The 12357-nt window shown below is 57.8% G+C and overlaps 1 protein-coding gene across 6 annotated transcripts in view; it reads right to left on the bottom strand.

The window, feature by feature from the left end:
* LPIN1 (lipin 1) overlaps positions 1-12357 on the bottom strand; it is a 67111-nt gene that overhangs the window by 3865 nt on the left and 50889 nt on the right. For 3 of the 6 annotated variants that reach the window (XM_015564930.1, XM_015564928.1, XM_015564931.1), the window contains 9 exons: positions 11404-11710; positions 10955-11048; positions 9295-9482; positions 7789-7882; positions 6824-6893; positions 5213-5290; positions 4997-5089; positions 1782-1861; positions 12-138 (listed from right to left, as the gene is read on the bottom strand). In XM_015564930.1, the coding sequence (XP_015420416.1) occupies positions 12-138; positions 1782-1861; positions 4997-5089; positions 5213-5290; positions 6824-6893; positions 7789-7882; positions 9295-9482; positions 10955-11048; positions 11404-11710 (1131 nt within the window). Of the gene's footprint in view, positions 1-11; positions 139-1781; positions 1862-4996; positions 5090-5212; positions 5291-6823; positions 6894-7788; positions 7883-9294; positions 9483-10950; positions 11049-11403; positions 11711-12357 lie in introns of those variants that run through there. The other 3 variants (XM_015564932.1, XM_015564929.1, XM_015564934.1) reach the window with 2 other exon arrangements.

Raw genomic sequence — 12357 nt, 5'->3', positions numbered from 1 at the left:
GAGCCGCTCACCAGCTGCTCCGACGTGAGCCGCAGGGTCTTCTTGTAGCCGACGTTGGACATCAGGGGCAGCAGGGGGGCGCTGGACGGCCTGGCAGCTGAGTGCTCCTCATCGCTGGAGGACGACTCCTGCTTCATTCTAGAACACAGTGATGTCGTCACCAATGAGGACATGCATCTGGGTGGCCATGAAAACCGCTTTCGGCCAGAACCCATGGAGGGCTCGCGGCCTCCCCTGAGCGCTGCCCCGCGTGGCCTATCACCAGAGGCCACTGTGGGTACCAGCGAGCCCACTAAACCCCTCCGCACGCTCTAGCACTCAAGGGGCTGCTCTCCCAGCCACGACCTGTCACCAGCAACCATCGCTCTACGAGGCACCCAGAGGCCCTCTCCCTGAGAAGCAGGGTCGGACCCCCTCGCCTGGAAGGACACGCACATTCCCTGCTCCCTCCACCCCCACCCCACCCCACCCCACCGAGACCGCTGGACAGGCACCTGGAGTCTGAATTTCTACCCGTCAACTGATGAGCTCCCTGGGTCTCCTCTCCACACCCACAATGTCAAGTAACTAGGGACTCCGGGACCCTCCAGTGGTGCCAGTGAAGACGGGGGACTCGCCCCTCCCGGAGTCCCCGAGTGGGCCATCCTGGGAGCAAGGCGCCTGGCGGGGGGCTGCACAGAACCCATGCGAGGCTCCTGCTCTCCGGACGCCCCGTCTGGGGCTGGGAGGTGCGGGGGGAACAGGGGCCTCTTCTTTAAACGGCTCACATAAAGCGCGTCACCTTCAAACACAACGTCATCGGGGACACAGAGAGCAGAGGCGAAACCAGGCCGTTTCCTCATGCCACTTGCCCGCGTTTCTATTCCCCACAGCGAACTTCGAAATGCGACAGTTTGGGAGACGGCGTTGGCCGGGAGGGAGGCTGAGGACTTGAACTCTGAGCCCACCTCTCCTCGAAGCAACAACATCCTGGGGGCATCGCATCAGCTCAGTGACGCCCAACCACCTCCATGAAGAGCCCGCCACGTGTCGGCACGGGGGTGGGGGGGGGGGCCTCCCAGGCACAAAGATGATCAGCATTAGGATGCGCATCTCGCCTTCAGTTAACTGTGAGCGTTCCCTGCCCGCTGAGTAGTAAGAAGCACCATCCCGCTGCCTACGCCGGGAGCACGGCCGGGCCAGGCGATGGCAGGAGGTGTGGGACCCGCGCTCGGTGTCCATCGCAGCAGCCGCAGCGTGAGCGGCGATGGCACTGCCCGCGGAGCATAGCTACCCCGGATCCCGATCAACTCGAAGATGAAACTTGGCTGACGCTGGCCGGCATTACCAACATCTCACGCCTCCGATGCCGGGCTCACAGGGACCCCCATCACCACGCAGAAAGGCAGCAGCCTAAGTCCTGGCATGGGGACCACAGAGGAAGGCCGCGTCCTCGGGAGGGAAGGGACTGCCCGTCGGCCATCACCGCCGCCACCAGTGTCACCGCTGCTGGCGCGGCCAGGACCGAGCGCGCTGGTTACATTCCACCACGCCAGCCTGACACTGCGTCTGGAAACCAGTCTCTAAGGGAGCGACCGTCTCCGTCTGACTGGCGGGAAGCCTAGCACATGGCTCCACGTCCCTCCACACACGACAGCCGGTGGAACCCAGGCCCGCCACCGGGTCCACCGGGTCCAAGGCCGTGCTGCTCGGCGAGCGCTGTGCCAGCAGCACCCACCAGGCCTGCGCCCTGGCCCTGGAACCGGAAAGGCGCTGCCACCCCAAGCCGCCTGGCACGGTACCTGGTGGCCATGCTGAGCGGCGGCGGCTGCTCCCCGGTGCTGTGGCTCTCGCCAGCCAGGCCCTGCTCCGGCTTACTTTCCTGGAGAAGGAAGGAGATCAGGGTGCACTGAAGAGAAGCACCAGAACAGGGCTGGGGGCCCCGATGGGCACCCCCTAAGCCCAGGCCAGGGCCCAGAGCCTTCCTCCACGGCCCTGCCCCGGGCAGGCAGGGCCCTGCGAGCCCTCTGCACGTAGGTACACAATGAAGCTGAGAACAGAAGTGAGTGTTTTCCACAGTGTGTGAGCCACACTTCATCATCGCTGTAGCTGTGTGCAAGGCGGCATCGAGGGCTGCTTGGAGACGCGAGGGCTCTGAGAAAGTATCCTCCTAACTGCTGATAGAGGCGCCTGAAATATTCTCACACCGTATTTTCTTGGGAAAATGTGGACAGTCGCTCTTTCTCAGTGCTGCCTGCTTTTAGTAGAAAACGCTCCGATGGACCGGGGCGCCCCAGGATTCTGAGGGATCTGGGCCGGTCCCCTTCTCTCGCGTAGGATCCGGGGGCAAGTCACGGAGCCCCGAGCCTGGCCTCCCGCCTGTGAACCGGGAGGGGACCTCCACCCCTAACGCTGCCACGAGGGCAGCGATGCTGCGGGTGAACACAGCGCCAGCCCACAGCCGCGCGGGAAGGAGATGCCACGCCCCACGGGCCACGGGAGGTCAGCGGCCGGACAGGAGTGTCAGGGGACAGAGGATGTTCAATTCAGTCTCATGTGTGGTCATCTGCTCAGGGGGTAGGTTAATTTTTAATATTTAAAAAATAACTGATATAAAAAATATAACAGCAGGTGAGCATCTCAACCTAGGGTGAGTTCTAAGTACTTTGAAACATTCTTTAGCTTTTTCTAGGCACACGAATCATCGGTGTGATAACATGCCCGGTAATTTCTCATCTATTTGTTGAGGCAGGTAACTCAGTATTAACGATCCTTTGTTAGTCTGGTTCCTAAATAGCTATCAATCTGAAATAAGTACATTTATTTTAAAAATATGTAATTTCCTAACTGTTCCTTATTTCATGCTGGCACTCCCCTCAACCCAGACTGGTGAGAAACCAGATACTCTACAATAAACAGGTCTCTGAGGTAGCCGTCTGCCTAAATCCTACAACAGCCTGCCCTCCTGTAGGGACCCAGAGAGGCCCAGGCTTTCTGTCTCCTGAGGAAAAGCACGTGTTTGTTCTAACCTGGTTAGGTGCCTTGGGAATAGTGGAACAGTCAGTGAGCTCAGGTCTGTGAGCAGGAGACGGCGGAGGACAACTTCATCTCCATAAGGTCCTCCCACACTTCCTCCCTCTGAGCTAACGGGACACAGAACCTGAGCTCACTGAGGCTGCTTTTACTCTTCTAACCACCAGCCGGACCGTTGTCCTTGGGGTTTCTTCCAAAAGCGATCAGCATTCCCCCGAGTATCTGCCCGACCCCCGCTCTGGGTCCCATGTGGACACCGGGGACACCCAGCAATCAAAGGCACATGGTCTCGGCCTCCCTGGGGGTAGGGGCCTAGAGGGGAAAAGGTGTTCATCCAATACCCACACTAAGATGTGTATAATCACAAACCCTGACAAAGTCATGAATGAAGGAAAAGTTCACAGGCCTGGCTCTGAGAGCAGAGAACAGCAGAGCAGACTATCTGCCAGCTAATTCAGTGAAGAGGAACGAGAAGGGTCCTAAGAGCACTAGGCAGAGGAAACACCACGTGCAAAGGTCCTGGGGTAGAATGTGCTTTCAGCCAGTGACGCTTAAGCCCAGAGGACGGGGGAGAGAATGCAAAAGATGAGGCTAAAGAGGGAGCAGGGACTAGGGCACCCAAGTCTTGTGACCATGTTAAGGACGGGGGTCCTAATTAGAAGAACCCCAGGAACCCACCAGAAGGTTCTAAGGCGGGAGCACATGAACTGGACCAGCCCCCTGAAGAGCACACTGTGACTGCGTGTGAAGGATGGAGAGAGGGCAACAACAGACCCAGGCAGTGCATCTGGAAGCGATCCTGGGAGAGATCACGCAGCCTCCGTGTGTGGGAGTGAAGGTAGAGAGAACTGGAAAATCTGGGAAATACTTAGGACGGTGAGTGGTGGAGCTGGGAGGGACGGAGTGAGAGTGAGGAAGGGAAGCGTAGAGCCTGCGGGTGGGCAGCGACCCCCTTTCTGAATGTGGCCCAGCGAAGGAACTGGCAGGACAATGGTGAGCTCAGCATCAAAAACGACAGGCCTGAGGGGTCCTGAAGCAATCGCATGGAGATGCCTGCCTAGCTGGCCACTTGCTAAATGGGCATCGAATATAAAAGAATGTCTGGTCTGGAAATGAAGCGGGTCCTCACAGGGGCGTGGGTGAGGCTGCCCAGGGAGAAGCAGGCAATCGAAGCGGGAGAGGGGACCCCAAGACAACCCTCGAGAACCCTCGTGGGGGGCTGAGCCCGAGGGGAAAGCCGGGGGACACGTGGCCTGGGAGCAGAGAGAATGATGGGAGAACAGGCTGGGAGGCAGACAAAGGTCTGAAAACAGGGACAGGCATTTACAGTGATGGAAAGCAAAGCCCCGTGTACCCCGACACACCACTAAAGGACGGGCTGATGGTGATTAGCCTACAGCCGTGAGGATACCTCACTAAAACGATCCTCACACGCAGAGGAAAATATTTAACCTGAAAAAAGGTTCACCCATCAGGTTGAATCCCTTCTTTTTACAGATGAAGAGTGACTGGACCAGCCCCGCTGGCATGGCTCAGTGGCTGAGCGTCAACCTACGAACCAGGAGGTCATGATTCAAATCCCAGTCAGGGCACGTGCCCCAGGTGTGGGCTTGATCCCCAGGGGGGTGTGCAGGAGGCAGCCCACCAACGATTCTCTCATCACTGATGTTCCTATCTCTCTCCCCCTCTCCCTCCTTCTCTGAAATGAATAAAATACTTTTTTACAAAGTGTGACTGGACCAGGGTCTCCGAGCTAAGAGGCAGCAGAGCGAGGAGGTGAGGCCAGCTCTCTGCTCGGCCCCCCTCCCCTCGGGCCCTTCTCCTCCAGCTTCCGCTCGCTCTGTGATGCCCTCCCATCCCGGGGCAGAGCGGCCTCCTGAAAGCTCTGTGCTCCGGCTTCTGCGGATGCCGGTGGAGGAAGACCTAGAGAAACTCCGAAACGCACTGAGCTGCGCCCGGACGCTCCCTGGCGCTCCACGCTTACCTCCTTGATCGTGGTACTCCTTCCCCTCCACGAGAACCACCATCTTCCTCCCTTCCTGGGCATCTTATCCCTCATGATGGCTTCCACCGTGGCCTGTTTTAAATGGATGGCAACATAAATAACGGAACCAAAAGGAGATCAACTCAGCACAGTCAAACCAAAAGACACATGCAAACTGAAGTGAGGCTCAAACAAACAAGAGGAAGCGCAACATACGACGTGTGAATTAAAAATTTTCGAGAAGCAAAACCTAATGGCGTCCAAAATCGCATGAAGGTAACTTAGGCATGAAGACTTAAGAAGATGCCAAAGGAATAAACGAACAACAAAAAGATGCAACACAACAAAACAAAAAAAGAGAAAGCGTTGAGAATCATTAGTGATTAGTCAGACCGCAAGTTTTCAAATTACAGTGGCTCGCTGGTTAAGGTACTGTTACCCTCGATGTGATCGTTACAAAATAAAGAAATGAAGTGATTCCTATGGGCATGTTAATAGCATGGGGTAAAAGCCACGGGATGGTGTTAGTGAATGTACATTTCAACAAACTGAACATTAGCATTGAAAATCTCAAGTGTTAAAAAAAATCACACGCTGACCCTAAAGACATGGAAGTTTGATGGGGGCAGATTCCATAATAACTAATAGTTTTCTAAGTCTTTCCAAAGAACAAAATATCTCCCTGAGGCTAATTCCAGCCCCAAGGTCAAGGTCATTTCCCTTCCTCAGTTTATAGAACTGTTCCAGGTACCTGCCATCAGCGAGGAATGAAAGAAGGATTTGGTCTTTCAACCAAACAGGTTGCAGGGAAGTGGAAAGATAAGCAATTCACGTATTTGGCCAGAAGTGTGCTTTTTTTATCATTTAAAACACTCCCACCCGACACATAGGAAAACCCGAACACACAAAAACCCACAACCTGCAAACCGCACGGACCCCTTTCACAAACAGCTCCCCCGCCCTGTAAAGAGGTGGAACACCTGCCCCTCCTAATGCACCCGTCAAGGTCAGACCCCAATGAAAAACGCCAAACAGGACTCCTGTCAGACCTGGACAAGCGGATTCCCAAGTTCGCTGGGAAAACACACAGAAATAGCCAAGACCATTCCCGGGAGGGTGGTAAGAAGACACAGCCTTACTCAGTAGTAAAGTGTATTTAAAACCACAGTGACTTTTCAAAAGGCAGCTGGTACATGAATAAACACGAAGAATGCTCACAGATAAAGACCCCAAAAGATAGGTCACAATCCCCAAATCCCAAAACACAATCTCACACACACACACACACACACACACACGCACACGCAAGGAACGAGCGAGCATGGACTTACCGGACACACACACACGCACCCTCTCACACACACACATACTCATATAAACACACACACAAGGAGCGAGCATAGACTCATCAAACACACTCATACATACACACTCACAGTCACACACACACACTCTCACACACACACAGTCACACACACACAGTCACACTCACACACACTCATACTCACACACACATTCACACTTGTACACACACTAACACACAAGGAAGGAGCGAGCGCACACTCTCCAAGGTCAGATGAGACCTTGGGGAGCCCAGGCAGCAGGATTCTCTGACACCGAAGCAGACAACCACCTGCTAAGGGCACAGAGGGTGCAAGGGAAGCCGTGGCCTCTGAGGGGCAAGAGAAGCAGATTCGAACCCCTGACCCTGATGCTTGGGAATTTCGAAAGAGCCCAACATAATTAACTTTGTGGTTTTAAAAATAAAATCTAAATCCCAACCTCCCGTGTTTCTGGTGTCCCTGTCTTTCTCGGGTTCAAGCTCACCTTTGGCAGAGGTTTCTGGAAAGCCTGCATTGCCAGCAGCAGAGGGGCTGCCGTGGTCCAGTTGTAATACCTACAGGAAACAACGAAAGAAGCGTCAAGGGACCAAGGCCTGCCCGGCCGGCGTGGCTCAGTGGCTGAGCATCCACCTATGAAGCAGGAGCTCACAGACAGATTCCTGGTCAGGGCACCTGCCCGACTGCAGGCTCCATCCCCAGTGAGGGGCACGCAGGAGGCAGCCGATCCATGATTCTCTCTCATCATTCATGTTTTTATCTCTCCCTCTCCCTTCTGCACCAAAATCAATAAAAATATGTATAATTTTAAAAAAAAAACTTTTAAAAGACCCAAGGCCAGACCGAAAAGCCAATGTCATGAGGCGTGGCCGTGGAAAGTTCTGGAACTCCAGCTGGGTCCGTGAAGAGCCCAAGCTGTTGCCCGCACCCCGGCCTCCCCTCATGTCCCCTCTGCAGTGGCCGCACTGCAGGCGAGCGGCAGTCCAGGCAGCAGAGCCTGTGGCATCGCCGGCCGGGCTTCAAGGAAAAGGCAACCAGAGCCCCTAGCTTAACACACAAACACCCACACCTTCCCCCAGGGAGTCTGGCAGCGTCTACGAAACACCTGCCCATCCGACTCAGACCGGCTCTCAAGGGGGGACACGCTGCCCGTTCCGTCACCCCCGCGGGCCACTCGGGCCAAGTCTCCCAGGCCCGGGACTGTACACATTCCATATAAAATCCGGTGCAGGTGAGCACTAGGACCCACAAGACCCAGGATCCCACCAGCCCACCAGCCACAGAGCGCCAGTCACTGTCATAGCGCACTGACAGTCACACAGCTGGACACACACTCATAGCAAACAATGCACGTCTAGAACAGTGCCCGCGGCCCCCCGTCCAGGTCTCGGTCTGGAAAGCTGACACCCAACGGGCATCTGCCACCGCCGAGACGACGCGGGAGGAACATACTTGTTCCCGATCTTTACCACCAGGTTGGGGTCGTCGATGAGGGCGGGGTTGTCCACAAACTGTTGATACGACACGGCTTGTTCCAAAAACGCGTCTGGGAAGCAATGGCAGGGGAGAGGGAGAGATGAGGACAATTGGGTTCAAAGAACAGGCCTATTTCACTGGCTCGCGCTCCCGTGAGCTTCCTGAGTTTACACATTCCCCTGTGCGTGCCCCGTGCAGGAAGTCCTCACCTGCACCTCTAAGGGCAGGACCTTCACCTTGCCTGGGGGCAGCATCTGTGCATAGCGAAGGGAGGCCGGGCGGAGGGAGGGTGTGGGGAAACGTCCCCTCGGGGGGGTTCCTACACTTGCGGGGCAGGGGTGGGAATACAGTCTGCACACACACCTGGGGGAGCAGGTCTAAGTGACAAGCGTTGCTGTGACCCTGGGCAAGCGCATCAGCTCCCCAAGCCTCAGCGCCCTCGCCTGCCGCCGGGACTGTGAGGACGGGTGGGGGTGAGAGCAGAAGGCAGTGTCCGGCCTCACAGAAGGGCTCGCTCAATGCCAGCAGGCGGGGTGCTGACCACCGTCATCCCCAGGAAGGGCAGGGGACCGTGTGAGGCCCAGCCGCTGACCCAGCCTCGCACGCTCAGAGCTGGCAGGGAGCCCCAGGTCAGGAGGCGACCTTCAGTTCATCACTGGGGTGATGGATCAGGGGGGTAAGGTGCCAGAATAAGGGCAGAATAAGGGGCCTCAGTCTCTGGTGGGAAGCAATCCACCAAGTGTGAAGGGACCTCAGGAGGAGACAGGGTCTAGGATGGCATCTCAGGGCAGGAAGGTGGCTCATGAGAGGCAGCGGGAGAAGTGCAGGACCCACCCCGTTCCCTGCGAGCAATTCAGACCACGGGGGGTGGAAGTGAGTCCCCAGGTCTCCTCGGGGAATGTCGGGGAATGGGCTGCACCGGCTGGGATCCTGGGCCACCTCACCGTGTAACTGCAGGGACTGGGACATCGCTTTATGACTCTGATGGGCGCCATGAATCCATTCACCCCCTATGCCAACCTGGGAGCACCTTTCAGCTCCAGCTGGGCCCCTCCTCCACCCACAGCGTTGCTGCCCCCACCCCTCCAGTGCACGGGTCCCTAACACTGCCTCCCCCACGGGGCTGCAGGCCCTACGCCTCGCAGGACTGGCACGGGGCAAGGACACACGGGCGGGCTCAGCAGGTGCGCTTGACAACGCGTGACCCCGGGGGCCTGGCTGCTGCCTGAAGCCACGTGTGAACCCCAGAACCCAAGGTCGTCGAGGGCAAGCCAAGGTCGCCGAGGGCAAACCAAGGTCGCCAAGGGCAAGCCAGCAGCACGTGAGTTGTGAGCAACAGTGAGTCACATGTGCTGTTGTTCACCAAATGCAGAGGAGGCAGCCGGGCTGGATCTAACGATGGAAGCCAGGCCTCCGGGCGTTCTGAGCAGCCGCCACCAGAGGGTGCTCTTGGCCTGAGGACCAGCTCCGAGGCGCGAGTACCTTTGGTGATCTCCCTGTTGTCACTGAGGCCGCCGCAGAGGGAGATGGCGATGGAAGGCAGGTCCCTCAGGCCGTCGGAGGTGCTCTCCACACCACTGTCGGCCCCAGAGCTGCCCACGGACTGCGGGGACTGGTTGGCGGACCGGGCTCCATTGTCAGCATGTTTGGGGAGCGCAGAAGGGTCCCCGCTGGAAGGAGGAAGAGGGGAAGGTGTTCTGAGGATTCTCCTGGTCTGGGGTCTCACACACACGTGAAAGGACTCCAATCCGAGACCCCCACGGAGCAAAGGGCTCCATCCCGGGACTGACTTCTCATTAAAGCACCGAACAGAGACAAGCTGAAGGCGTTCCGAGCAGAGAGCACAGTCAGCTTCTGCTCCCACATCCCCTGCATCCCCCCAAACCCACGTGGAGAGACAGGGGATCGGGCACACTCCTCAGAGGTCACAGCTCTGGGCTTCACCCTCCGTGGACCTGGCGCTCCCTGCAAACCCCAGGAGAACTAAGGATGGGCCACGCAGCTGCCGCCTTGGCCACAGAATTGGGCTGTGGAGCAGAGAGCACAGTCAGCTTCTGCTCCCACATCCCCTGCATCCCCCCAAACCCACGTGGAGAGACAGGGGATCGGGCACACTCCTCAGAGGTCACAGCTCTGGGCTTCACCCTCCGTGGACCTGGCGCTCCCTGCAAACCCCAGGAGAACTAAGGATGGGCCACGCAGCTGCCGCCTTGGCCACAGAATTGGGCTGTGGGTCACTGACCACCACAACGCGACCTCGGGGTCATCGGTATGTCACTGACCACCACAACGTGACCTCGGGGTCATCAGTATGTCACTGACCCACAACGCGGGTCACTGACCACAACGCGACCTCGGGGTCATCGGTGAGTCACTGATCACCACAACACGGCCTCGGGGTCATTAGTGGGTCACTGACCACAACGCGACCTCGGGGTCATCAGTGGGTCACTGACCACCACACGACCTCGGGGTCATCGGTATGTCCACGATCACCACAACGCGACCTCCACATCATCAGCGGGTCACTGACCACCACACGACCTCGGGGTCATCGGTATGTCCACGATCACCACAACGCGACCTCCACATCATCAGCGGGTCACTGACCACCACACGACCTCGGGGTCATCGGTATGTCCACGATCACCACAACGCGACCTCCACATCATCAGCGGGTCACTGACCACCACACGACCTCGGGGTCATCGGTATGTCCACGATCACCACAACGCGACCTCCACATCATCAGCGGGTCACTGACCACCACACGACCTCGGGGTCATCGGTATGTCACTGATCACCACAACGCGACCTCCAGGTCATCAGTGGGTCACTGACCACCACACACAACCTCCGCATCATCAGTGGGTCACTGACCACAACGCGACCTCGGGGTCATCGGTATGTCACTGATCACCACAACGCGACCTCCACATCATCAGTGGGTCACTGACCACCACACACAACCTCCGCATCATCAGGGGAGACTGCCTCCTGCCTCCTTCCTGCTCCGACGGCGGGGAGCCAGCCGCGTGGAGATACCCCCCCACTTTCCCCCCAACACGTCTACAGAGGAAGCCCACTCGCACAGATTCCTATTCAGATCACGGAACAAGGCCCGAGGAATAAAAAGGTTTACTTTTTGGGAAAATACAGGGCGGCCACTTCGGGATCCATGTCCGTGAGGTCGTCCAGGTAGACGCCGTCCGCCCCAAGGTGCCGGCTTCGTTTGTCTGCAAACAAAGGAGCAGGTCAGAGCCTCGCCCAGGGACCCCCGACCTCTGACCTCCAACCTCTGACCTCCAAGCGCCTCTGGGGAACCCACTGAAGCCCGGTGTTCAGAGGAGCTCAGAAGCGCCCGGACTGTGAAGTGAGGGTTCACCACCCGACCCCCCAAGACCTCCTTCACGTCTCACTACACGACTGAATTCACGTCTACGACTGAATTCTCTTCACTAACATATTCGGCCAAAGGGCAGGGACCGGACAGGACAGACGTCACAGGTCCATGTTCTGAGCTTGGGAGGCAGGACCGGAGCTGGCAGTGCCCACGGGCACAGAAGGGGCGGGAAGCGGCCTCGTCCGCACCTTTCTTCCTAGACGGCGAGTCCGTCTTGCTCGCCGCCAGGGCGGAGAGGGCTTTGGGCTCCTCGGTGGCAGGCAGGGGCGGGGCTGCAGCTCCCAAGGCCTCCACGTCCTCCTCATTCACAAACTGCATCTCGGTCTGAGGCTTGCTCTGCTCCAAAAGCGGCTGCGGAGACGGCGCCTCGGCCAGCGGCGGCGACGGCTCGCTAAACGCTTCGGGCGGCTCGCTGTGGATGGCCTGGAAGTGCATCTTCTCCGAGAACTTCCTGCTGCTCAGCGGGCTGGAGTCTTTCATCTTGTGTGCAGGCGACTGGGTGGAAGGGCAGGCGGAGAGGGAGCAGGAGGGGTCAGAGCACAAGCGGAGAAAGCAAGTTAGCCAAGAACCCGTGGGCCAGGTCAGGATCTGCCCACTGTCCACGCCCAGCGGGCTCCAGCTCGGGGTCACCTGGCCATTTCCACACCGGCCAGAGGGCCCAGAAGCCCAGAACAGTCATGCCAGCACAGAGGAACTGTGACTTAAAACACCAACTGCCGAGCAGGAGAGTGAGGCTAGTAATGGCCAGCAGGGGGCAGCAGCCCAGACGCCAGGAGAACGGGCAGTGTGGCCACTGGGGATGCTACCTGCTACCGGGACCAGAGTAACTGAGCCACGGTTACAGACGACCCGATGAGGCCAACCTCTGCTGCTGGAGTCAAGATCTGGTCTGTCCCTGCGGGGGGTCAGCGTGAGCAGCCTCTGCAAAGGTGGGGACTCCCAGGGGTCCCGCTCCCTGTCTGGGTGCAGGTCGCATGGCCGCGCTCACTGTGGGAAATGCATGGCCCTGAGCACTTACCATCCGGGCATTTCCGTGTGTGTGTATATTTCACCCCCAAATGTGAGTGAATGAGTGACAATTCGGTGTCTGGTTGCAAGGAGTTTCCAGTCACGGAAAAGATTCCTCCAAACAAAACCCAAAG

Source organism: Myotis davidii, unplaced genomic scaffold (genome assembly GCF_000327345.1).
Source record: "Myotis davidii unplaced genomic scaffold, ASM32734v1 scaffold61, whole genome shotgun sequence".
Lineage (NCBI taxonomy): Eukaryota > Metazoa > Chordata > Mammalia > Chiroptera > Vespertilionidae > Myotis > Myotis davidii.
Note: the sequence above shows the minus strand (reverse complement) of the source record. Positions and strands in the feature narration are given on the sequence as shown.